Here is a 27,546-nt window from a genome sequence, read left to right as displayed (position 1 = left end):
TCTCTTTTAACTCCTGCAGCTCATTTCTTTGTTGATGTTTTGTTTTTATCAGGGGGTGTTTTTGGCTTTAAGTTTATCTAGTCCCCACTCCCTCTCTAAACGCCCTTGCAAAACTCCCATTAGCCACTTCTGTTCACTAGCTCCTCTGGTTGCTTAGGAGCTGGCTTTTTAAAGCCCTGATCTTCCTGAGTAGCTCAGCTCTTTGGTTAAGGGTTGATGGGCTAGGCTAGGAAAACGGTCCCCCAAATAAACAGATCACACGGAATATTTCAGTAAAGCAGCAAGCACACCACAAACACAAACGTACACACTACAGACGTCAGTCTTATCCTAAGGGTCATGTAAATGCTCCTCCTTCATCCAGAGAACTCCCTCACAAAGTCTGCTGTTAACTAGCATGCAGATGTGGTTGCCCCATCTCAAAAAAGATATATTGGAATTAGAAAAGGTTCAGAAAAGGGCAGCAAAAATGATTAAGGGTATGAAATGGCTTCCATATGAGGAGAGAATAGTAAGTCTGGGACTTTTCAACTTGGAAAAAGACAACTAAGGGGGGATATGATTGAGGCCTATAAAATTATGACTGGTGTGGAGAAAGTAAATAAGGACATGTTGTTTACTCCTCATAACACAAGAACTAGAGGGCACCAAATAAAATTAATAGGCGACAGGTTTAAAACAAACAAAAGGAAGTATTTTTCAGACAATGCACAGTCAACCTGTGGAACTTCTTGGCAGAGAATATTGTGAAGGCCAAGAAGAGCTCAGTATATCCTGTGATTTGCAAAACATCACTGCTTATCTGAAAACAGGATTAAACATGACTCATTCTTATGGAAACATTCAGGAATATTATTCAATTAGGGCCTCAACAGCTGATTTTCACTTCATGGCATATGCATTCATTAGAGATTGTAATTTGCAGAATAATTTCTGAAATAACAGCTCATCCGGTCTGAAAATAATTAGATTTCAAAATAACATAATCCATTTTTTCTTTCATTATAAAGTTGATGTTTAACTTCTTATCCTTTGCCGAGAAGCATAGAATTAATTCTGCACTATTTCAATTTATTTTTGCAGATGGGAAGAAGCTGTAAGAACATTTTCTCACTCTTCTACTGCCAATAAGTGTCCTTTGTTGGAGATGGTTGAATATGTTCCTGAATCTTTAAAAGTAAGATTGTTTAGTCTACACATTAAGAATTTACCTCATTCTAAAAATTCTGTGAAATTTTCAAGTAAATCTGCAAGTATCAGTATTTCTAAAGACTTGGCATATGGAAGTGCAAATTGTCATATGCCCATGTAAACAAGGTAAAATTTCTCATTTGTTAACATATATGTACAAATATAGGTTGTGCACATCACTAAGCATGCTGTAAATGTGTATTGAATAATTATTTTTGTTAGAAGGGCTACTGTATTGTTGAAGACCGTGGACACTTTTTTCCCCCTAAAGTATGGAAATCTTCCTTTTTTTCTGAACAGTCCTAATTTTCAGCAATCATGACAATTTATGCAAATGTATTGTTTTTCTTTCCATGCTGAAAGTTGGTTTTGGACAACTGTATAATTGATTCTTCAGAGGAAAAGACAAGTCGAGACTTCTATGTAAGTGGAAGAAAAAAAGTAATTAAAACTAGTACATTTTAATTATTAAAACTCTTCTTACAGTAGGATATGTCATAATGTACCTCCAATATATTATTAGTGATAAATCATTTGTTAAAAATTTGGATTGTAGTAAATTGACTGAACTTGGCACTTTTTGAACCTTGCCAAATCATCAGTGTAGTTTATATCTGCTTAAACTTGCTTACTCTGTAAAGTTTAATCCCTTTTTAACATGTTTTAGATAGTTTATATCTGGATCATTGTGCAACTGAAATTCACCAAAGGTAAGCTGAGTAAACTTGTGGGTCTGTGCTCCCGGTGTGTGATTGGCAAGAATCCCTTTAGTTTAGAATAAATAATTTAAATCACCTCATCAGTTGGTAGCATGAATTTACCTAGTACTAAGGTGCAGTGATACCAACCGCCTCTAATTGTTTGGCTATACTATGTGGTTTAATTAGACTGCAACTGTCTGGGAGTACCTGGCAGATAAAAGTGTATAGTACAGGTAAATCCATGGTCATTTCAGTATCTACCCAGGGGGCTTCCATTAGCCTATCCCTTTTCCATGCTGGTTCCCAGCCAATCCACTGCTGGATCCTTTCCGTCCTCCACCCTCAAATTAGGGTTAAGGTGGTATCTAAAGGAATGGGGGTGGCTCCCTACTGTTCTAGTCATGGCAGCCCCAAACCCCCCTATTTCTATTCATTTAACAAACACCTCCATTAAATCCTTTACCAATCCATTTATCTGATCACTCTATCCCTTTCCTATGGAGTACTTGCATAGGACACCTGCCCCATGCTTACGTAATGAGTTGTGACATCATAGCCTAATTCCTGTTCCTGCTTGCCCAACCTATGCCCTACCCTACCTACCTGCTATGAGGAAGACAAAAAATCCCCCACCTTGCCTTGGTCCAGATGAGAGAGGGTTTTTCCCACCTGGCTTACTCTATATACCTTCCCCTCCCTTCTGGACTGGCCACCTGGAGGGATGATTCAGCTGCCCTTCGGCTGCACCGTTAGTGCTTCTCTGCCTCTTAAAGAGGTACACTCCTTCCAGGGGCGGCTCTAAACATTTCGCCGCGCCAAGCACAGCGGCATACAGCAGGGGACGCTCTGCTGGTCGCCAGTCCCGCGGCTCCGGTCGACCTCCTGCAGGTGTGCCTGCGAAGGGTCTGCTGGTCCTGCGGCTTCGGTGGAGCCGCGGGACCAGCAGACCCTCCGCAGGCACGCCTGCGGGAGGTCCACCGGAGCTGCGGGACCAGTGGATCCTCCGCAGGCATGCCTTTGAAGGCACCCTGCCTGCCACCCTCCCGGCGACCGGCAGAGCACCCCCCACGGCATGCCGCCCCAACCATATGCTTGGCGTGCTGAGGCCTGGAGCCGCCCCTAACTATTTCCCCCAGCAAGCCAGACAACAGTCTCTCATCTTAAGATGCAGTGCAGTCGTTATCAATCCCTTTTTCATTGCAACCTGTAATGGTGTTCCTTTTACTCCCTGCTTTTGCATAGGTCTGCTGAAACAGACTTTACAGAAACACTACCATGCCATAAATTTTTCCTTGATCTATTGTAAATACAAGATGGGAGGAGCCACTTTGGCTTCAAAGCAGTAGGTGTTGAAAAATCCTTTTCCAGGAGAACTCAGCTGAAAATGAGTGTTCTACAAAGCTCAGTTTAAGGCTACACTGTGATGATCTTTTGCTACCACAGATACCTTGGCTGCTTTTGATGTCTGTATCAAACTCCTTGAGAACTCTGATCATTCAAGTCCTCAGTGTCTTTCTTAGTATTCTAGTATCTAAGCCACAGTCAGACATGTTGAATAGCCTGATGAATACTTGACTTCACCTCTGTCAATCTGTGTCTGTGTATCAACTGGTTTAAGCAGTTTCCCAGTGCTTCCCCCTACCAAATTGATTCAATGTCCTCCAATTAAACTTAATGGCAACTTTCATTGACTTCAAGAGTTGCATGGTTAGACCTTAGATGGTTTTGGTGCTAAAATCATGATGTGTATATTTAACATCCCTGTTGTTCTCTAACCTTTGAAGCTGTCATCACACAATTTCATAATATGCTTCAGTACAGTCAGCATCCTTGGCTCCAGCAACTTCAGCACACGTTGTGCTGATGTCATGCCTAAAGTGTTGATGCATGTTCCTCCTGCGATGGTTCAGTAACATGAGCCAAACTGGGTTAAGAAGGAAAAGAAAGAGGATTCATGAACTCAGAATTGCCATTTAAAGGCAATAGAAGAACCTCATTAAAATCTACATATCTATCTGGAGACAAGGGGAAGAGGTAGCTCCACACTTCGCTTTTTGGAGGAGAGCACTGCTAAAGCCATTCTATTTAATCAGGAACCCACAAAAGGCTACAGTCTTCATATTATGTAGTTCCTTGAAATGAAGGCCCTTTCAAATCTGATAGCAAAGTCATCTATTCAGTATATGGACCAGTTAGTGAAATATGTATGCACTTGATACTGTCACCTTTTTATATCTACAAGGGAAGAAATATCTTGTACCAAGGAATGCCCCTCGTATTCAGGGCTGCCAAGAGTGGGTTTAGGCCCTGGTGAAAGAAATTTTTCAGGGCTCTTCCTCCCCGTCCCCGTCGGCCCTGCTGGTATCCCCTTTCCACCTTCTGCATGAAATTAGAACAAAAGAACATAATAGCTGCCATACCAAGTCAGACTGTGATCCTCTGCTTAGTAGTTTGTCTCTGACAGTGACCCATGCCAAAGCTTCAGGGGGAGTGGACAGAATAGAGTGATTAGGGACTGATCTCCGCAGTCTTCTCTCAACTTCTGGTAGTCAGAGGTTTAGAGTTGCCCCAAGTATGGGGTTGCATTCCTATCCTCCATGAACTCATCCAGTTCTTTTTTGAACATAGTATGCTTTTGGCAGTCCCATGGCAATGAGTTCCACAGGTTAGCTGTGCATTGTGTGAAAAAGTATTTTCTCTTGTTTGTATTAAGCCTGAGGTGTATTAAGTTCATTTGATGCCTCCTCATTTTTGTATTGGGTAATGGGTGAATAACACTAATCTATTCACTTTTTCCACACCATTCATGATTTTATAGACCTCTATCAGATCCACCTTAGTCATTTTTTTTTTTTTAAGATGAAAAGCCCTAATCTTTTTAGTCTCTCCTTGTATGGAAGGTGTTCCATACCCTTGATCATTTTTGTTTATAGTAGTTGAGATTGAATTGGACACATTCACAATTGGCTTAGCAGTTCAGTGGGTGTATATAATTTTGTGTGTGTATATATATACACACACAGATACATAACATACACATAATTTAAATACATGCTTCCAGGTATGTTGTCTTATTTTACTCTTGTTTTGTCCTGTTTTGAAGGTCAGTTGCTGTAATTTTCACGTTTAAAAATTGTTATAACTATAATTTAAACTTCAGCAATTTATAGGTCTTCAACTTTACTAAGATACCTTTTGAAATGAATCTGGAATCAAAGGTTATAGATTTTCCAGAATATACGCTATTTTCTTAACAATGAGTACAGACAAAATGTTCAGTTTCTGAGTCAAACAGACATCTGGTTTAAGTGGTGCAGCTGTCTTCACTGTTCATAGACTTGCATATAGATTCCAAGGCCTGAAGGGACCGCTATAATCATCTGGTGTGACCTCCTGTATAACACAGGCCACAGAACTTCCCCAAAATAATTCCTAGAACAGATCTTTTAGAAGAATATCCTGTCTTGTTTTTAAAATTGTCGGTGATGGAAAATCCATCATGACCCTTGGTAAATTGTCCCCATGGTTAATTATAAAAATTACACCATATTTCCAGTCTGAATTTGTCTAGCTGCTACTTCCAGTCTTTGGATCATGTTGAACCTTTCTCTGCTAGACTGATGAGTCCATTATCAAATATTTGTTCCCCATGTAGCTATTAAAGACTAAGCAAGTCACCCCTTAAACTTCTCTTTTGAACTCAATAGATTGAGCTCTTTGAGTCTCTCTATAAGGCATGTTTTCTAATCCTTTAATCATTCTGTGGCTCTTCCTGAAACCGTTTCCAATTTATCAACATCTTTCTTGAATTGTGAGCACCACAACTGGACACAGCAGCAGTCGCACCAGTGCCAAATACAAAGTTAAAATAACCTCTCTACTATTACTTGAGATCCCTCTGTTTATGCATCCTAGGATCCATTAGCTCTTTTGGCCACAGAGAGCTTATGTTCAGCTGATTATCCTCCAGGACCCCCAAATCTTTTTCAGAATCACTGTTTCCTAGGATAGACCCCTCTATCCTATAAGCATGGCTTCCATTCTTTGTTCCAATATGTATACATTTCCATTTAGCCATAATAAAATATATTGTTTGCTTGCACTCCTTTTACCAGGGTACCCAGATCACTCTGAATCAGTGACCTGTCCTCTTCATTATTTACCACTCCCCCAATTTTTGTGTCACTGGCATACTGTATCAGTGATGATTTTGTTTTCTTCCACATCATTGATAAAAAAAATGGTTAATAGTGTAGGGCCAAGAATTGATCCCTCCAGGACACCACTGGAAAAACACCCACTCTATGATGATTCCCCATTTACAGTTACATTTTGAGATATAGCAGTTAGCCAGTTTTTAATCCATTTAATGTGTACCATATTAATTGTATATCATTCTAGTTTTTAATCAGCATGCCATATGATACCAAGTGCAACGCCTTAGAGAAGGCTAAAGTAAATAGATTACATCAACAATATTACCTTTGTCAACCAAACTTGTAATCTCATCAAAAAATATATCAGGTTAGTTTTGATAGGATCTATTTTCCATAAACCCATGTTGATATGCATTAATTACTGTACCCTCCTTTAATTCTTTATTACTTGAGTCCCATATCAGCCACTTCATTATTTTGCTTGGGATTGATGTAAGACCTATAATTAACAAGGTCATCCCATTTATCCTTTCTAAATATTGGCACAACAATATTAGCTTTCTTCCAGTCTTCAGGAACTTTTCCAGAGCTCCAAGACTGATTGAAAATCAGCATTAATGGTCCAGTGAGCTCCTCAGCTAACTCTTCTAAAAGTCTTGGATGCAAGTTATCTGGACCTGCTGATTTTAAAATGTCTAACCTTAATAGCTGCTGTTTAACATCCTTTAGAGATATTAGTGGAATGGAAGGAATGTTATCATCACCGTATTATGAGACTATATCATCTGTTTTTCCTTCAAAGACAGAACAGAAATATTTATTGAACACTTCTGCGTTTTCTCTGTTGTTATTGATAAGTCTACCACTTCCATCTTATAATGAACCAATGTAATTGTCAGGATTATTTTTGTTCTTAGTGTATTTTAAAACTTCTTCTTATTGTCCTTCATTCTGCTGGCCATAGCTTTCTTCTTGTGTCTCTTGGCTTCCCATATCAATTTTCTACAGTTCATAACATCTGATTTATATTAATTACAATCAACTTCCCCTTTCTTCCATTTGTTGGATATTAATTTTTATAACTGCCTTCACATCCCCTCTAAACCAGTTTGTGCTTATTCCAAACCTGAATGTGGCTTCTGTACATAAACTGGCACATCTTATTATTACATCCAAAATCTAAAATGACAGTCACCTTACAGATATCCAGGGAAGCAGGATATATTTTTAAGTGTTTGTTGCTTTTACAATTGCACTAATTTTGGATTTATATTAAAACATCTTATGTAGATTTTCACATTGGATTGTGTCCACAACATTAACAGATTGTTTGGAAAATTAATATAATACTATGTGATTTCTTTCTTATATTACCTATATAAAGTTTACCTTGTAGTCGATGCTAAAATAAAAAAAAATCTAAACAATTATTTAAAATTCTAATATTTTAAGAGTATTTTAAGAACCCATTTATTTTACTGATAGTGATGAAAATCCATAATAATCATAGCTGGTCATATAGATTTCATAGTTTTACTGAGTGATTGATAAGTACAGAGTGTCCAGGTTGATAGTTATTCTGCCACAACAGTCATATTTTTTTCTGAAGAATATTTAATTGTTTTTTGTTTTGTTTGCTTTGATGTACCAAGACTGAACTGCTACATTAATATTGTCATAAACACACACTAATATATGTATTTACTGTACAGATTGAATATAACTTCAGGTATCTTCAGTGTCCACTAGTACTTAACAAAAAAGTAAAGGCAGATGAAGAAATTGTCTATGAACCACTTACCATTCTAAATGTAAGTTCTGTTTTTTAACTATCAAAATATTGTACATTGGTATTGTTGGAGCTAAAGTTAAGCTTTTTTCATTGTAAACCCTCTTTTCCAGGGGTTGTAACTCAGCAGTTTTAAAGCACATTGGATCGAAACTTGGGCATTAATTTTCCAGCTGAAGTTCTTATAGTTTATATAATAAATATTTTAACCAATTATTAGGTATAGATAGAAGTTATTAACTTATTTATGCACTTCAGATACTTTGAAAGAGTACACTGTATGTGGATGTGCATGTATCTAAGCAAACTCATCCTTCATCACTTGCAATCACATCCTGAAATGTAAACAGAATTGCAGAAAAAACATTTCTAAGAGAGGGATCTGACCAGGGTACAAGTGGTCATGATGTATTCACCATTTTCTTTCTTCACATGCAGATTGCAAAATGTTTTATTGATCTAAAACAAATTTCAATGTTCTCACACAACATTAGCCTCAAAGGATATTCTGTTCTTTCCAATTCAATCATAATAAAATTAGATAAATAAGGTCACTTCAAATGTACTGTACCTTTCAATGGGCTAGAATTCATGTAAAGTACAGTGGGATCCTGATCTGATCTATCTGGGACCTGAGCCAAATGGGATAATAAAAATCCAGATAAACCAGAGAATGGGTGATGGGACTCCCTGCTGTCAGCCCCAGGCAGTTGGTGGTTTGGTTGATACGGAGAGCTAGATAATGGAGGCTCAGATAAAGGGGATTCTAGTGTACTGAAATAGGTAGTCTAAACAACTGGTTTGTAACTGGGTCACTCAACTGAAGTGGATATACTGTATGTTTGATACATTTGCTTACACATTTTGTAGGCGATGGTACGTCATAATCGCATGGAGCTTCTCAATCATCCTGTATGTAAAGAATATTTGCTTATGAAGTGGTATGTATCTGTTAACTGGACCTCTAAAACAGATTTTAGAATAAATTGTGTTTTTTAATCTCTTAATCGGGTTTACAGTAAAATGGAATATACAAAAAAACACATTACTATAAAAATGTTTATATGTCCTATGGAAAAGATTTGTTACAAAGAAAGTTAATTTTAATTGTAGAATTTATGTCAGTTTTACTCCCATCCAGTCACTCTGATAAGAATATTTAAATATCTCAACCATTAGTAAATAAAGTTCAAGAAATCTTTTTATTTTACTAGAGGCAGAAACACACCACAATCTATATTGGCACAAGTTTTATTTTCATTTCCATCACAGAAAATCTGGTGTCACTTCATTAACTTCAAAGGGAATAAGAGCAGAGTTTGGCCCAGAGACCCTAAAGGCAGCCATTAAGCCTTTGCTCACCTTGAGCTCCTGGGGCAAGGCCAGTCACTAAGAATATTTATACAGTTGTATTTGCATGATTGCAGCCTTAACGTGCATTTCTCCATGATCACAAAAGGACCATTGGAAATACAGCCTTCCAAATATAAACTTTTTTCATTTTTCATCTTCCAGGATGGCCTATGGGTTCCGAGCACATATTATGAACCTTGGTGTGTATTCCCTTGGTCTCATTCCTCTGACTCTTCTGGTCACCCGCATACGACCAGGAATATCTTCCAATGCAACAGAAACCCATCAAACAGGACCATTAGAGTATAAGGTACTATTTTTAATTAGTTACAATATATCATTTTAAAACAAGACGATATGATAATTGAAATGGTTTTCTAGAATTATTAGTCACTTTGCAACAATAAGGCCTATAATTATAAAACATATACATCCAAACAATCTGTCCTCATGCTGGTATTGTCCTGGAATGGGAAGTGATAACTCCTGTAGTTTAAATTCTACAGTAATTTTCCCTATTTTTACTTATTTTCTGAAAATGTTACCTCTTGGGCACATTTTTTTTTCAGTTTCCGTCTCTGCCCTAAGGCACAGTGTGAACAAAAGGGATTAAGCTGCTTTTTAGTATGAAGTGACTGAAAACAATACACTTTCTCCCTTTTTCTTAAAAATAAAAAGCAGCAAAATGGGTGATGTCCAAAGTTGCAAGTTTGAAATCTGGCATGGATATATTCATGATGAAAGAGAAGTGCTTTTGAGTATTCTGGTGAACATTGGATTTTACTTGGCCATGTTTTGTGTCTTTGACATTCACAGGCCACACAAGCACAGTACATTTTGCACTAAGCTCAAAAAATATGCAGCTAAGAAGGGTTGTACTGTGCACGGCTAACTCAGCTGTAGCTATAGTGAAAAATGTAGTGTAGGAATACTGCTAAGCCATTACCTCAGCTTGTGTTCATCTTGTAAGGGGTTAAGGAAATGCTCCTGCATATATTTCAAGAATTTTCAAGATTCTTTTTAAGGATTCTTCCCGCAGCCCCCGAGCACTTTGTAAATTGTAAAAGTGTTGAAGAAGGGCTGCTGTGCAACAATTTGTATGATATCCTACTTGGGAAATAGAATGCTATTGCATAATAAAAGACAATCAAAACACATACACACAAGTAAGATTGTGTACGCAGCCTTAACTTTGTCATCTGCTTACTCAGGGCTGGCTCTAGGCACCAGCACTCCAAGCATGTGCTTGGGGCAGCACTTTTCAAGGGGCAGCACTCCGGCTCCTTTTTTTTTTTTTCACTTGGGGCGCAAAAAGTCGGGAGCTGGCCGTGAGCAGAGATGAGGTGCAGCTGTGGGGGGTGTGGGGAGGCCTCAGGAAGTAACCTGGGGGTGGGCAGAGGAACTGCTCCCCCACAGCTCACCTCCACTCTACTGCCGCCTGCTCCCCTAAGCATGCCACCACTCCACTTCTCCCCCCTCCCTCCCAGGCTTGCTGCGCGAATCAGATGTTTTGCGGCAAGCCTGGGAGGGAGCGGGGAGAAGCGGAGCGGCGGCGGTGCGCTCAGGGGAGCAGGCAGAACAGAGGTGAGCTGCGGTGGTGGGGGGCGCGGGGAGGGCCGCAGGAAATAATCCTGGGGGGAGCAAAGGAACCACTCTGCTCCCAGCTCACTTACACCTCCTCTCCCAAGCACACCACTTCTCCCCACTCCCTCCCAGAGGTAGGAGGGGAAATGCAGCGCTCCTGGGGGAGGAGGTGGGGCTGGGGATTTGGGAAAGGGGTTGGAATGGGGTGAGGAAGGGGCAGAGTTGGGGCAGGGCTGGGAGGGGGCATGGGAAATTTTTTTTGCTTGGGACGGCATAAAACTTGGAGCCGGCCCTGTGCTTACTTTTCAATGCTGAAATTGGTATCCTCAATATTCTGTTGCTATAAATAGTTGGGAATTCATTATTTATACAGCACCCTCAGTCAGCATTGTGTTTTACACACAAATAAAAAGCAGTAATCTAATGGGCAGAGGAAACTAGAGAGAAGAATAGATGTTGATATACTGCAGTGAGATAAGAACCTGAAAACTAAAAGATAGAGTTGAAGGTTACAATAACAATATCAAATATATGCAACTATAATGTTTGGTGTGGTGGTGGTATTGATTCTTTTCCTTTTCAGGTTTCCAAGAACACTCAAACAATGATTTTAAAATACTGCATGTTTTGTTTTGTGATGTCATGATTCCAAAATGACTATTTAGGTGAATATAAATCAACTCACGGAACAGAAAAAGGGGGAGAGGAAATCTACATTATATTGCAATATCTCCTCCCCACAAAAACCCCAAAACATTGAAAATAATGTTAATTTCAGTGTGTCAGTTATAGACACATGGTTAATATAAATATAAATGATTAAGTGTGTCTAGGAGGAAAATCCACAACACATGGTTTGCTGGCAAGATCAGTGACAAAAACATCCAGAAACAAGACATACGGTATCTCTGTGTGTGACTTTGCAACCAAGGCTTATGCATCTTGTGGAAGTTGCTGGAATATGTGGCCAAGTTTTGCCCTTGCTTAAAACCATGCTTCAACTCTGTAGTCAAGATATGACCAGGTGTAAACCAAGTACTTGAGGCAGCACAGTGTATGTGAGGCAGAATTTGGCCCATGGTGTAGATTTAAAACTCATTTGTTCCTTTCAGGTAATTGTTGACACACTGACAAGGAAGTGAGAGCAGCTCTGCTGCTGGCATGTGAATGTATCTGAGAAAACATATGACTAAGACACAGTCTGAATTTATTTAGTGAGTATGAAATTCACTAGTGGTGTGGGGATGAGTGAGAGGCACTCCATGTCACTAATGTCCTTCATACAGTCTGCATTGCGAGACATCAAGGGAGAGTAGCCAGTTAGGGGTGCCTGCACACCTTTTAAGTACCATCGAAAGGATCCCTTTGCTGGCCCTGAATACTGTAGGCTAGCATGGGAGATCATAATGGTGCAGAGATGATGGGTCACAGCTTCAGTGATTACACACATCCAGTAGCCCCAACAGTCTGTGCAAGTGTTATAGATGTGCAGTGGCTACCATTTCAGCTCATAGGCTTGAATAGCAGCTTTAGGGGGGCTGCACAGCAGTCCTAGTCACTGATTCTGAGTTGTAGAGCTGGATTTCACCTCTACAGCCCCTCCACTATAAAACCTCATTGTCTGAACTCAATGCAGATGAGGTGGATTTCACCATAAATGTTGTAAGTAATATTTTTATTACTATTTTTAAATATATTCTTTTTTGTTCTGTGAAGGGTTAGCAGACTTGTCAATGCAACATGAGTGTCCTAATTAGAACTTCAGCCAAAGTTTCTATTTACCATTTTGTTGTCCTGTCTGGTTTCTGTTTCAGGATTCATACTTCATAAGAGTATGCATGTGTTTAGTTTTCACTATGAGTTTATTTGGAATCTGCAAAGAGATATTTCAACTCTTTCAACAGGTATGTGTGTGTGTGTGTGTGTGTGTGTATATAATATGTGTAATTTATCATACTCTATTTGTCTTAATAATTTGATATTAAAAACACTGCTGCTTTTTCTTTTATTATCAGGGAAATCCTAATTTAGGGTTATACTCAAGATACATTAAAACTTAAGAGGATAGAAAAATAACATATAATGTATTATATTTAATGATTTCATACTTGTCAGTATGCTAATTTTTTCTTTCTTTCAAATTCTAGAAATTGAAGTACCTGTTGGATTATTCTAATCTATTAGACTGGACAATTTATACTTCTAGCATAATTTTTGTGTCTTCCTTATTTGTTAATATCCCAGCTCGCCTGCAGTGGGAATGTGGAGCAATTTCTGTATATTTATCTTGGATGAACTTCTTGCTTTATCTTCAAAGGTAAAATTTAGGTCCTGATTCTCCAAACACTTAGAATTCAAACATTAATTCAGTAGGAATAATTTCATGTGTAAAATTATCACACATGTATGGATTAGGCCTTTACTCTGTTTCTGTTTTCCTTAAGGAATTTTTAATTGTGGTTGATTGTTTTTCATAATGAAAACTTCAAAGCACATAACTCCAACTGAAGAAATAATCGATAATGTAAATAACACTCTCCAGGTCACTTTGTAAGAAAACAAAGGATCTTTAGGTTTTTTTAGTGGTCTGAATAAAAAATTTTTAAAATGTTATGTTGTATATCCTTTTCAGCTTCAGAAAGCAGGATTTTTTTTTCTTTTGTTATCATTTGAAAAATCTTAAAAAGAAAAAAAATCTGAAGAGAAAGATTAGTTATGCCTAATAAAAGGAAATGTTTCTTGTTTTGGGTTATATCCAGAAGAAAGCAGCCTCCACTAGCCTCTGGCAGCCTGCCCTTTAGTTTTTAGCTGTTGAGACTGCCCCTCACCTGAGGAAAAGGTGCTTTTTTTTGTTTTGTTTTTTTTACTCCAGAGCAGCCATGTAGGATCATTTTATGGATTAAATGAAAAAAAAAATTTCCACCCTCCTATTTTAACACGGAGCCGGGGGTGGTAAAATGTTTCCATGGCTGACTGATTGTCTATCAATACTTATATGGTCCCCATTACCATAGTATAGGGACACCTAATAACCAGTAGTGTACTTATTCTGACAATGCCCCTGTGAGCTATGGAAGTAGTTATATCTATTTAACAAATTGGGAACCCAAGACACAGAGCTATTAAGGGTATGTCTACACTGCTTTATAAACCCGGGCCATTGGCTTGTGAACTTTAGTGTTTCAAAGCCTGTGTTTGAACATCTACACTGCATTGTAAACCTGGGTTAACAATTGCTCAACCTGGGTCTCTCAGCTGCGCTAACATGGCCATACTACTCTGTGCAGACCTTCTAACTCAGGTCTATAGCTTGAGCTCTGTCCTCACTGCAAAATGACAGAGCTTGGGGACCTGAGTCACACGGGGACTTGGGCTCTGACCCATGCCCCCCCACCAAGATCCTAGGAGCCTGGTCCTGAGTGCTTGCTGACCCAAATCAGAATGATTTGTTTGGAGATGGAAGGGAAACTTGGGCTCAAACCTGAGTCAGAGCCTGGTGTACAGTGTATCCCTTAAGGGTACCTCTACACTTTGAGCTGGTGGTAAAAATTCAAGCTTGAGAAGATGTACCTGCGTTAGCACTAATAAAGTTAGCATGTTAAAAATAAAATATAACTATAGTGGTGGAAAGGGCTAGCAGCCCTACATATACAACCCATGTACTTAGGGTAGCTAGCCCTCCCATCGCTGCAGCTACACTCTATTTTAGCATGCTAGCTCAGTAAGAGCTAATGCAGGTATATTGCCTCCAACTGGAATTGATACCTTTAGTCTGAAGTGTAGACATTCTCTAAGAGTCTACTCTACAGCTGCTGCAGCAACACAACTATGGCACTGCAGCACCATAGCATAGATGCTTCCTACATCAACAGAAGGGTTTTTTTTTTAATCTATGTAGTTAGTCCATCTCTTTGAGAGGCAATAGCTAGGTAGACAGAAGAATTCTGTCAACATAGCTGCATCTACATAGGGGTTAACTCAATCTAATTATCTTGCATGGCTTACAAAATTTTTCACAGCACTGAGCAACATGGCTAGATCAATCTAATTTTTAAGTATGGACCAGGCCTAAATAGCTGGCCCAGAATCATACAAGAAGTCTGTGATAAAGCAGTGACTTGAAGCAGGGTCTCCTAAGTCTAAGTCTGGTCTCCTAACTGCTCAACCATCCTTCTTCTCCCTGGGGAAATGCTTCCTCTCCCCAAAGCACTTTTGATTTTGTATGCCTGCAGAAACTTTTAGGTATCATTTACATCAGTTGCCTAACACAATAGGCTTGACTCTTTTCTCAGTTACATCATTTTACACCGATATGACTCTTTTGCCTTCAGTGGAGTTACTCCTGATATACACAATGTAAAACAGAAAAAGATTAGGTCCACTATTCCTAAAACTGCTCCTCTGAACTAATGCATAATATATCATTGGTGAAACGCTAAAGTTGGGATTTTTCCATCTGTTATGGCCCTTTTATCCTTTTATACATCGTGGCAGTGTATAAGGCAGTGGGGGTGAGGCAAAGAGTGGGAGGGGCGGTGACTTGGGACATCGTGCTGCAGGGATTGTGGGTAGCACTTCTGTGCATAGGTCCAGCTTGAAACAACTGTTACATAGGCAGCCCTCTGTCACACAAAATCAGGAGGCTACAAAGGCATCTTAAAGCCATGGTATCCTGTCTCTTGACCTCAACTGTGAGCTTTTTGCTGCAGCTTTTAGAGGCATAGCAAATTTTACCCCTCTCATTGGAAAAGAAGGAAGATCTTCCAAATTGGAGAGCTGGCTTATCTCATGGTACCAGCTCTCCTTGTTTCTAGTGGCTAAGTCACATTAAAAGACAGCTATAAAAGATGGACTGGGTTTCTAATATTAGTTTTCCATGTAATCAGTTGCTGTACATGATACAGGGGGGTTAGGCATTCTTAGATGGAAGAGGAGGTGGGATCATGAATGGGAGAGAAGACAGCCATGAGACAATCATCTTTCAATTAAAATGTGATCCACTGTATTAAAAAATCTGAGAACCCCTGTTCTAAATTTGTGACAAACTGGACTTTTTCCACTTTTGCATGCATAAAATTAGAAAAATGTGCTGAACATTTAAAAATCTTTCCTAGAAGCAAAATGTCAACTGGGCTGATGCATTAGGATTGTGCTCTGCTTTACAGATATGGCAGGAAAAGTAACCTGTTATAGTATTTGATGGTGGTTAATTTTTACCTACAAACATTTCCTTAGATTTGAAAGCTATGGAATCTACATTGTAATGTTCTGGGAAATTCTGAGGACTTTGATTCGGATTGCTGTTGTGTTCTTTTTCCTGATACTGGCCTTTGGACTCAGCTTCTTTGTCCTTCTGTGTTCACAGGTTAGATTAATGGCACAGTTATTTGTTGTCATTGTTAATAATACTGTTTGTGTGTTTCCTGTATTCAGATATTTGATAGATACAATTGATGAGGTACTTTAAAATTAGGACAATTTATAATATAGGGAAAAATAATTTCTATCTTTGAAAAAAATAACATATTTATAATAATTCAGAAACCAATCCAAAAGGTGCTACTGTTGTTTTTCCCTATAAAAAAAATATGAAAGAATAGATTGCCCCATAAGAATCCCAGTGTTGTTGGAGCCCTTCTTGCACAGATCTTCCCTAGGATAAAAAAAAATTGGACAAGAAGTTCTCTGGACCTTAATGTTCATTTTTTAATAAATCTTGGAATGCTGGGGAAGAGTACTAACAGGGGGCCATTGTTAAAAAAAGAGGAAAAAACCTAGATAACCTAGATTATTGTATCTAGATAATTGTACCTTGACATTGATATTAGGTAAAATAATGGAAAAGCTGACACTTGACTCAGTCAATTAAGAATTGAAGAATAGTAACATCATTAATACCAGTCAACAAGGATGTATGGAAAATACTATGTCTTGTTAAATGAACTTGGAATCATTTTTGTACAAAATTATGTTTGGTTGATAAAGGGGTATGTGTTGATATAATATACTTAGACTTTTGTAAGGTATTTGAACATAGTGCCCTGTGCAGCAGAGAAACTCTCAAGTTCAACTGTCAGAAGTCCTTTCACGCTAGCACAGATGGGAGCCCAATTTGTCCCTATGTGAACATTGTAAATAAAAATAGAGTAGGAGAGAATATCCTGATTCTGTGTGCCCTCATTTCTCGCTAGCCAGAAGTTAATCCACTCCAGAAGTGCATCACTCGAGTTTGAATCTTTCGGCATGGTAGTTAGGATAATAGTTTTTGCAAAGCTGAATAGTCAATGGAGTTGCACCAGTTTACACCAGTAGAAGATCTGGCCCACTATATCTTGTATTTGTAAATTTTGCATAGCTATGTGCAAGTTTTAAATATACCACAACCAATATTCATGGATTGAGAATCTGAAAAAAAAAATAGAGGTGACATTACAGATTTTAAAAATGTTCCCATTTACATTGCCTGCATTATTTCTTTTTTCAGCAACATTACAAGACTCCACTCCTTTCTGTAATGCAGACATTTGCTATGATGCTGGGAGATATTAATTATCATGAGGCTTTCCTTGATCCACTGCTAAGTGATAATTTGCCCTATCCGTTCCTGAGTTATGCAGTTCTCATTGTCTTCACCTTGCTTATTCCAATTCTTCTTATGAACTTGCTGGTAAGTATTTCATATAGTAAAATATGGAGATTTGGGAACATTGCTGTTTATACACATCATTACTGGATAGGATCATTTGTGTACGTGCATGCTGATTTGCAGCAAACTTTGTTCATTAGTTAGCAACATTTGTTTTTTTTTAAGAACACATTGAGGTATTTCCTTTTGCCTTTCTCTAGTTCTCTTTTCTCCAATCTTCCATCATTTTACTTCCTAAAACAAGTGTTTTTCTGTCCTTGCTACAGAACACGTTTGAGTATTTCTGTATTTAGAGCCAGCTTGTGATGGCCCTTGTTCAACTGCAAAGTGTAAGGTGGCCATGCAAGAAGCCAGCCCCTTATGTTGCCCTCCCTCACTACTAGCCCCTATGTTCCATGAAGTCCAGAGAATATTGGTTCCTCCCCCTCCCTTAGGAAGCAATGAACCCAAAAAGGCAAAGGAAGGAAGCAAGATCATGGCCCCATACCAGCTGACAGAGGAAAGGTGACACACCATGGAAAGCAGCCTTGTACCAACCAGTTTGTGCCCCCTACCCATGTCCATGGACAAGCCCCAGCAGAGACTGTGCCTGTCTGAGGCATAGTTTCTCCAGTGCTCCTCCTGAACTAATGTGGCTTCAAAGTGACCCCATCCAGGGCATAAAAACCAATATCTAGTCCTAACTGTAGTAATTTACAGCTTGATGTTCTTAGAGTCATATTTAAACAAATTGCTTAAGCAAATCTCAGCGGGTTTTATTAAATAAGTGAACCATTTATCTCACTGGAAGTATTGTTGAACACTAAATGGTAGGACTGATGTAAATAAAAAAATCAGCAAACTGGAAGTGTAGCAAAGAGAGTGTGCGAGAGAAAATATTTAATATCATTTTTGCCTGTGCCCCATTAAACAACATGTTTGATAGGAAATGATACAAAGACTTTTATTTTACAGGATGTTGGCCTGATCCTGCTTCAACTGAAGTCAATTAAAGCAATAAAGGGCCTTAAAGAAGTTGTATTAGTTTTTGAACAGTTCTTAGAAGTAGTTACAAAGAGCATCAGTGATAACCAAATATAATTTGCTAAGAAAATGAAAATAATATTAAACAAACAATTAACTTTCTTGATTATGGATTTTAAGTATGGACAAATCTTCTGTGTTTAGTGGGGAAGTGTTCTGCTGATACAATATGATTTAGCAAAAGGCTTTTCAGATCATAATGCCAGTGAGGAACATAATTTAAACCACCCTATGTAAAAAATCAGGTAATTAAAAATACTTGTTTGATTCTATGTTGTATTTTTAGATTGGTTTGGCTGTTGGAGACATTGCTGAGGTGCAAAAATATGCTGCACTGAAAAGGATTGCAATGCAGGTGCGTAGTGTGTGTTCGGTTTGTAGGGTGTAAGTAGCAGATATAAGTGCTTAAATATCACCTTGAAAGAACTGGTTTATTTAGCATTAATATTATTGGTCTCTAGTGTTATTTTTAGGATCCTTTTTATCACTATGGTAAACTTATATTCAAACATCTCTGTAAGCTAGGTAGGTTGACAAGTGCATTCCATCCTAAATCCCAGCTTTTGGTCATTTGTGTAACTATACAAAAATTCCTTATAGGATGAATTTTTTCATGCTTTTAGCTAAAAATAAATTGTTAAAGTAAGTTTGAACAGTCAGTTCAGCCAATTTTAGTTATGTGAGCATAAAAGCCAAACATAGTGGTGTAATTTGGGGGATTTATTGCTTTCCCTTTGAAAGGAAGAATCTATTTAGCCTAAAAATAATCGAGATTCATGAAAATGTGAAGGGCCCCAGATCTCCTGCAACATATCAGAGGCTCACTCAATTGGGCAGAGGCTACGTAGTGAGACACATTATATGGTAGCCAATGAAACTGATTAAGGGACTTAATTCAAAGGTATCTAGATGCCTAAAGATGCAGCTGGTGGGGTTTTCAAAAGTACATGAGCACCTAAGTCATTTATGCACTTCTGGAAACCGCACTATACACCTATCTGCATCTTTAGGTACCTAAAATCCTTTAAAAATCTAGGACTTGGGGCTTGCTTACTGGAGTAAGGCAGCTTAGGTGACATAACTTCGTAATGTTTTCACTTAAGAAATCTGCAGGTCTGCTGCTTGGAGTTCTGCACACACATTTATTTAGAACTCAGCCCACCTGCCTGTAGATTGTATGATCACTAGACTTCTGCAAGTGGAAACATGAAGAATATGCAATTGTCAAATAAGAAATAAAGGTTTCTTATCATTAATTGTAGTTCTTAGAATGTATTGCTTCTGCAGCCTCATACTACCTTGGAGTTGTACTTCTCTAGGGCTCCAAAGTTTGGTGGAAGGAACCGAGGTGATTGGGAGTGTACCGCTGTTTTGTAGTTTCAGCTTTGAACAGTCAGAAACTCAATGTCAAGAGGGGGTGCACATGTGGCCCTGGTTTGCACTGCTTTCTAGAAAGTTCCCAGAGCTTCACAGTGCTACAGTATATATTCCAGAAGTGTGCAAAGGCAATACACTCAAAGAACTACACATACTGGTGAGTAACCTTTTCTTTTGATGCTCACAAAACTCGCAATTAGCTGAACTGACTATGTTCAAACTTATTTTAAAAGTTTGCTTTTAGCTTACGGTATGAGAAATTTCATCCCAGAAGGAATTTCTTTTGCTAGAGATACAAACGAGGGGTTTGGGATGGAATACAGAGGCAATTCTTGAAGAAGAAATGCATGTTTTGCACTTATCTAGTTATTGGTTGGTGTGATGAGGTGCGCACCCCACACCAGCTCTGATAGGGATAACGAGGGTCTAAGAGGCCAATTAGTTCACTTTGTGTCATCTGAAAAAAGGAGGGCCAAGATTAATTGAGAGTGAAGCCCAGATGGGGAAGGGCAGGGCCAGCACTATAAAACCAAGAGGCTGAAAGCAGAAGAGGGCTGCAGGGGAAGGAGTCTACAGTTGCTCCCTGGCAGGCCTCCAGGAACAAAGAGGAAGTGCACTGGGAGAGCAAGACCTGGCATCCTGTACTGGAGTAAGGAGTCTGGTAAGAGGCCAGGAGGCAGGGCTGGTGCAAGGAAGTTTCACGCCCTAGACAAAATTTCCACCTTGCACCCCCCCGGCAGCTAACTCAACCCCCTACTCAGGCAGCACCCCCCCCCCGCAGCAGCTACCCCCCACCACACGGTGACAGCTAACCCCTCTCCCTCCCTGTCCCCCCATGGCAGCTAACCCTGCCTGGGGAGACTTTCCCCCTCTCTCTCCCCCCACCCCCGCCGCCACGGGAGCTAACCCTGCCTGGGGAGACTTCCCCCCTCTCTTCCCTCTCCCCCCCACCGCCACGGCAGCTAACCCTGCCTAGGTAGCCCACCCCAGCTCACCTTGGCTCCGCCTCCTCCACTGAGCATGCTGGCGCTGCTCTAATTCTCGTCCCCGCCCAGGCTTGTGGCGCTGATTGGAGGAGCCTTAGAGCTGGGCTGTGTGCTCAGCAGAGTAGGCAGAGTGGAGGTAAGCTGGGGAGGGGAGCTGTTCCTCCTGTGTGCCCCTGCCCCCGTTACTGTGGGCAGCCCTCTCTGCACGCCCCCCCCACCTCACCTCCACTCCACGTCCTCGCCTGAGGGGACCTTTAGGCACCCCCAATCACTAGGCGCCCTAAGCGGCAGCCTAGTTTGCGTAAATGGTTTCACCGGCCCTGCCAGGAGGGGTGAAGTAGCCACGGGAGTTGAGTAGGTTTCAGTGGTAAATCCAGAATCAGGAAAGAAAAGATAAGAAATAATCTGACTCCAAAGAGAGTGAGACCATGGACGAGAAACTGAAGGATGGGGCATCAGATGGGTTGAATGCTATTCCCCAGGTGTGGTCACTGGAAGTCACCCAGTGATGTGCAGAGCATAGTTGGTTATCAGAAAACTCAAATCTATGTTTTGAAACATCAAATGACCTATGTGACCTTTGCCATGTTTGACAAAAACATGAAATACCCATGCTATGAATAACTGAAATGAGCTGATATAGTATTTCATGTTTAAATAAACAAGTATACATGTTCAGTATTTCCTTAATAGTTTAAATGGATGAGAGGGTGCAGTAGAGTCCTCAAAGGGCCAGGACCCAGTTTCCAGTCTCTCTCACTTCCCAGCAGCAAGGACTTTCCATCCAGTTCCTAACTCTTGTATGTGGCTTATCTCACCTCAGGATTTTCAACATCTTTAGTCTCTCCTTACTTGGGGGAGGAGGGAATGAGGTTTATGCCCCTTCTGCAATAAGAGCAGTTGGCAGGGGATCCTGGGCCCTCCCACTCCACCAGGCTCTGAGCCAGGGCCCTATAAAATGTTGAACAATTTGGAGTGCCCCAGAGCTTGCCTCCCTGGGTCACTTCCTGCCATCCATCTCTCCCAAAGTCTCCAAGTTAAATATAAAATAGCAAAAGAAAAGACAACTAAACCTTCAGCCCTGGTTGGCCTCAGCGGGTAGGCCTCTTCCCCACAGTAAGGCTTCTTCAGTGTCCTTGTCCAGGAGCCCTCAGGGTAAGTCTGTCTTCTCCCCAGCCTCTTCCCTTCTGAGCTGAGTGGCTCCCTTTTAAGCTTCCTCTCAAGCTGGAGCATGCGCTGCAGGCAGACTACCTGGGTCCAGTATAGTCTGTTAACCCCTGCAGGCACAGGATGGAGTTTGTACACCTCATCACAGAGGCATTCATCACACAGCAGCAACAGTGTAAAAAGGCCCAGTGGAGCCCTGAATTAAGCCAAGGGAGAATTCCTACTGGTACCAGTTTTACACAATGCAGCTTAGGTTACCCTACAGTGGCCCTACCATAGGCTCATGCCCCCTGCATGTCAGGGCATCATAATACCCACTCCGACTGATGAATGGTCTCAGATCCTACCACTGTGTCAAGTACCCAACCACCATCCTATTGCAGAATCTCTCCTAATACCTATTATTACTAATCCTATTAATAGTTCTGCAAACCCAACCTCTTCAAGTGATGGAAATTCTCTCTGATCTAACCTTCTGACAACTGCATGATCCTCCCTGAATCCCACTGAAATCCTCAATACCAGTCTTTCCATCTTAGCTGCTTACATAGCCCTCATCAGCAGTGTATCTGAGAGCCTCGTAATTATTGATGTAATAACTCTTACAATACATCATTAAAAAGCAGGGAATTACTAGTATTCCTATTCTGCTGTTGGAAAGCTGAGGCACAGAGACAATAAGTGACTGGCCAGAGTCACACATTATGTCTGTGGTAGAGCAGGGGATCCAGGTCTCTGAAGTCTGCATCCATGGCCTTAAGCACAAAGCCATCCATCCTGAGCTCTGAGAATGAGATTTACAAACTATGCTGGACTCCAGATGTTTTCCCGCCCACCCAGCATCCACTAAACAAGTGTCTCCAGTGACTTTTTGTGTTCTTTCTCTATAAATATTTTACATTTGCATTATTTTGCTATGACTAACACATGACTTTTCCCCTTTTTGGCCATAACAACCAGCTTTACATATTATACATTGGATGAAGGTCTACATTTCAAAACAATGAAGCAAATTTTTTTTAAACCTATTACCAAAATGAGTAGGACATTTACATGATCCGAATATGTATTTTGATCTAAAGAGAAATGTATTATGCTATGTTAATTACTACTCTAAATGCAAAAATATGTTTAGGTTCATCTTCACACAAATTTAGAGAAGAAGCTGCCATATTGGTTCCTAAGTCGAGTAGACCAGGAAACAATCACTGTGTATCCTAATAGGCCAAGATACTGTGGATTTATGGTAAGTTGATGTATCCTAGAGTAAAATGCTGACACACGCTTGGGGCTCTGTTTTTCATGGACTGAAGTCAATAGGAATGTTGTCATTAATTTTGCTGTGTGCAGGATTGGGACCAGAGAATACAATGTTGTCCTCATTAAAATTAATGGCAAAATCTTCCATTGACATCACCGGGCACAGGGTTAAGCCTCAAACTATCCACAACAAAGATAACATAACTTTGAAGAAACTAAGTTGTGATTAAGCAACTGTAGTTGGTCATGAGTTTTCAAGGAAGTGTAACCATGTGGGAAGCTTGGCAGAGAAAGACGAAATATGAGATAAACTAATATAATTCAAACAAGGGTAATAGTTTAATGACCTGCAGCACAGAATATTTATCTCCAGACTTTGAGGGAACATGTTATTTTGCTGGCAAAGTGAACCTAGTTGTTTTTTAGGCCAAATACATTTTCTAAGCCAAAGTTATAAGGATGCTAAAATATAGCTTTATGATAGAAGCTGCAACTTTCACTCTGGGGAGGAGAAATTGCTATATTTATCTCCCTTGGGTTTTGTGCATCACTGTAATGTCTGAATTGTAATGTGTAAACAATTTCTTGTTTAGAGCGTGTTCAACTTTTGCTTTGGTTGTAAAGACTCTGTCACAGATGCTCAGAGTGCTGACACAACTTTAGAACTGGAAATTTTGAAGCAGAAATACAGGTATTTATTTTTGTTTTATTTCTGCACTAATATGTAGAATCAGCATTGCGAATATATTTTCAGTTAATGCCAGTGTCATGCACTTTAGATTTAATTTCACTTTATCAGTACAACACTATCTAAGGTACTCAGATGGCCCTCATCACGTAATATCTGAATATTTCACAATATTTAATGTATTAGATGCACAACAGCCTGGTGAGGTAGTGAAGTCTTATTGTCCTCATTTTACAGATGGAGAACTATGGCATAGAGACACTAAGGTCAAGACTTTAAAAAATATTTAGTGTTGCTGCATTCAGCATTGTAACCCCTAACTGATTTAGGAACCTAAATCTCATTAAAAAAATGTGGGCCTAAATGACTTGCCAAAGATCACACAGGACATCTGTGACAGAGCAGGGACTTGACCACAGGTCTTCCATGTTCTAGGCCAGTGATAGATCTCAGTGGTTCAGGAGCCAAATTAGTGATCAACATTACCCAAAAGAGCCACAGTAGTGTGAATTCATTGTGCAATTACTATATACTTGGTCAGTCATTTTGCTGTGTGTGTGTGTGTGTATATAATATATATATATATATATATATAAATTCTCACAGCAAAATGGCTGACCAAGTATTCTACAATTGGTACGTAGTAAAAGGATCTAAATTGGTTAATAATTAAATCTCACAGTATTTTAATATCATGTGCCACAAAGAGCCACCGGCGACACATTAAAGAGCCCCTTGCAGTTCCCGAGCCTCAGTCTGAGTATCACTGTTCTACCACTGGAGTTTTCAAAATACTCATTCAGTAACTCATGGGAGACAGTTTCTGGAGATGGATTCCATTTTTGTAATTAGTTGCTTTTGTTAAATACAACAAAAGCACGTACATGTCAAATTGCATTCTATAGGGCTAATACTAAATCCCCAGTAATTCCTTTGTGCTAGATTTAGTTAGGCAGGTGCCAGAGCACTTTTGAAAATCCTCTAGACACCAATTTGCCTCTTTAAGCATCTAAATACCTATTAAAATCTGGCCCTTTTTACCTCAGTGGGACTACACAAATGAGTAACTATTGTGGATAGAAAGGTCCTTGCAGGATCATGCTCTGCAAGTGATAATTCTACTTCAGGATGGGACAGACCTCAGCTCTTATATTTAAAATGTACAGTTATATATCACTTTTCTCAAGGACCATGCAGCTCATTTTCAAACAAAATATTCCTGAAATGGGGGAAGCACCATGGCATGAGATATTAGATACACTCTAGGGAACTTTTTTTTTCGTGGCAGAGGAGTGAACTTGATGATCTAATAGGTCCTTTGTATCTTTAATGTTTATGATTCTATAAAATCTGCTGTAAAACTACATTATAAAATTTACTCTGTGTATATACTTCTTTTGTTTTAGGCTGAAGGATATGTCAACGCTCTTGAAAAAACAGCATGAGCTCATTAAACTGATCATACAAAAGATGGAGATAGTATCAGAAGCTGATGATGAAGACAGTAATGATTTATTTCAGCATAGGTTTAGGAAACAGCAGTTAGAACACATGAACAGTAAATGGGATACTGTGTTAAAAGCTGTAAAATCAAAATGTCCCTAGCTCTAGCACAGCTGAAAACAACAACTCTTTCTGAACATGAATATCACATCATATATCAATTGCTTCACTTTAGGCTCTCCTCTCCTCTGCCCAAGTGTAATGTTAATGGTACTCACATCATGTACACAAATATAGAACAGGTTCCTAATTAGGGTTTACAAGAAATATAGTAAACCTTTTAGCTTTGTATTTACTGACCTGTTTTGCTGTTATGAAAATCTTTTTTGATGCATTCAGAGTATACTAATTCCTATAATAACCTGACTTTGTGGGACAGATGAGTAAAGGAATCACTTTTATGTAAAAAATCATTTAATGTAAAACAAGAAGCTGAGCCAGACTGATTTCACTGGGAGTTTTGACTGAGTAAGGACTGCAGGATCAGGCCCTGAAAGGTACAAAATAAATGTAAGATTGTGAACCTGTTGTGCAACTGAAAGGCCAGATTCTGCCATCAATAAGTACATCCTAAAATACAAACAGCAGAATGCAGAATTTAATTCTGACAGTCACTTTGAACTATTGTCTCTTGTACATAGTACGTTTAAGGTTTATCTACACTGAAACTGGCATGGTGCTTTCCAGCACAGGTGAACAGACACACAGTACTGCTGCTCCAGCTGGTGTGCTAGAAATAGCAGTGTGGCCATGGCACCATGAGTGGTGGTTCAGGATAGCCTACCAAGTCCAAACCTGCCCAATCCACTGGGTATCTAGCCAAAGCCTCACAGAGCTAGCCTGTATGTGTTTACCTGGGCTGGGAAGCATGGTCCCAGCTGCATTGTAGACATACCTTTACTCTTGGTTCTACCATAAGAACTCAGCTTGTTAGCTTAATCTGCACTTTGAGTCTTGTTATTTATTTACAGAATATGAAATGCATTATGTGGAATACAGGAATATACATGTAGGTATGCTATAAACATTAATTACACTCTACTGTTGAAATGCTGTACTGTATTTTCAGTTTCAGAAATGATAACAATAAACTGCTTATGTCTGTATTTGGTGGTCACCATCAGTGCTCTGCCTTTGTGTTCAGATATATTTTACTTTTAGCCTTTGCACATCATTTTACTCATTCTCTAAAGAATACCTTATTATTCAGGTAATGATAAACTAAGTTCTGGGAATGATGTCATACAATGTAGAACCTCACTAATCCACACAAAAGGCAGGGCACCTCAATGCAAGTTAATGGCATTTGTGCTTTAAAACTGCCTAGAGTGAGGTAGCATAGATAACATCACACTATGATTTCAGTGAGGATATCACGTCACTCAACATCTCTAACTCAAAGCTGGCTATAGTCCAGAGCTGGAGCTAGTTAGTATCTGCTCAACTTCATACTCCCTGACGCTGTTGCTGAGTGAGAACAGGGAAAGAAACAGGTTCTCTCTGTCCTCACAGCTATTCTGCTGGGACTACCAAAGGTGAAGTGCAGTCAGATGCTGGATTGCTGAAGATTCCTGGATTCCTGTGAGAGAACAGGAAGCCTCAGGAGGGCCATGTGCCTCTGCCCTTCAATGGCGACTCTTACTGAGCCGTTGATGCCTCTTGAGTTCTGTGTCCTCAATCCAGTCACAGGTACAAGTAGACGCAGCTTCTATTGATCTCTTATTTTGAAGATGGAGGACATTTCCCATTTTTACCCCTCCCCTTTTCCTCCTACTTTCAAGTTCAAGTGGTGACCATTCTCCTAAGAGCTGCTTCTGTAAAGATGTCTAGGAATCTCTTCTGAGATTGCTCATCGGGTGGCTCTTCACTCCTAGAGTGACACCCCACAGACAAACTCTGGCAGCAGTGGGTCAGATTTTGAAACTAGGGTAAAATCAGGCATCTTAATTCATAGTTAGGCATCAAAATAAGTGGTCTGGTTTTCATAGGTTCCAAGTACATGCAGCTTCCACTGACTAAACAGAGCTATTACTTTAAAACAGAGCTAGTCAGAGCCAGGAGCCTGGAAGTCCTGGAAGCCCTGAGAGATCCAGCTCCAGTCAAGTCTGTCCTCCCTGCTAT

At 39.7% G+C, this 27,546-nt stretch overlaps 1 protein-coding gene across 1 annotated transcript in view; it reads left to right on the top strand.

Moving 5' to 3' along the window:
- TRPA1 (transient receptor potential cation channel subfamily A member 1) overlaps positions 1-26,531 on the top strand; it is a 67,890-nt gene extending 41,359 nt beyond the window's left edge. Inside the window, exons 15-27 of the mRNA XM_032794479.2 lie at positions 1,084-1,177; positions 1,555-1,614; positions 7,762-7,860; positions 8,709-8,779; positions 9,354-9,501; positions 12,590-12,679; positions 12,923-13,092; positions 16,011-16,140; positions 17,260-17,442; positions 18,731-18,799; positions 23,110-23,220; positions 23,828-23,925; positions 25,329-26,531. Coding sequence (XP_032650370.1) covers positions 1,084-1,177; positions 1,555-1,614; positions 7,762-7,860; positions 8,709-8,779; positions 9,354-9,501; positions 12,590-12,679; positions 12,923-13,092; positions 16,011-16,140; positions 17,260-17,442; positions 18,731-18,799; positions 23,110-23,220; positions 23,828-23,925; positions 25,329-25,527 — 1,522 coding nt within the window. The 3' untranslated portion in view covers positions 25,528-26,531. The remainder of the gene's footprint in view (positions 1-1,083; positions 1,178-1,554; positions 1,615-7,761; positions 7,861-8,708; positions 8,780-9,353; positions 9,502-12,589; positions 12,680-12,922; positions 13,093-16,010; positions 16,141-17,259; positions 17,443-18,730; positions 18,800-23,109; positions 23,221-23,827; positions 23,926-25,328) is intronic.
- Positions 26,532-27,546: the final 1,015 nt, after the last annotated feature.

The sequence above is a fragment of the Chelonoidis abingdonii genome, chromosome 2 (genome assembly GCF_003597395.2).
Source record: "Chelonoidis abingdonii isolate Lonesome George chromosome 2, CheloAbing_2.0, whole genome shotgun sequence".
Taxonomy (NCBI): domain Eukaryota; kingdom Metazoa; phylum Chordata; order Testudines; family Testudinidae; genus Chelonoidis; species Chelonoidis abingdonii.
Note: the sequence above shows the minus strand (reverse complement) of the source record. Positions and strands in the feature narration are given on the sequence as shown.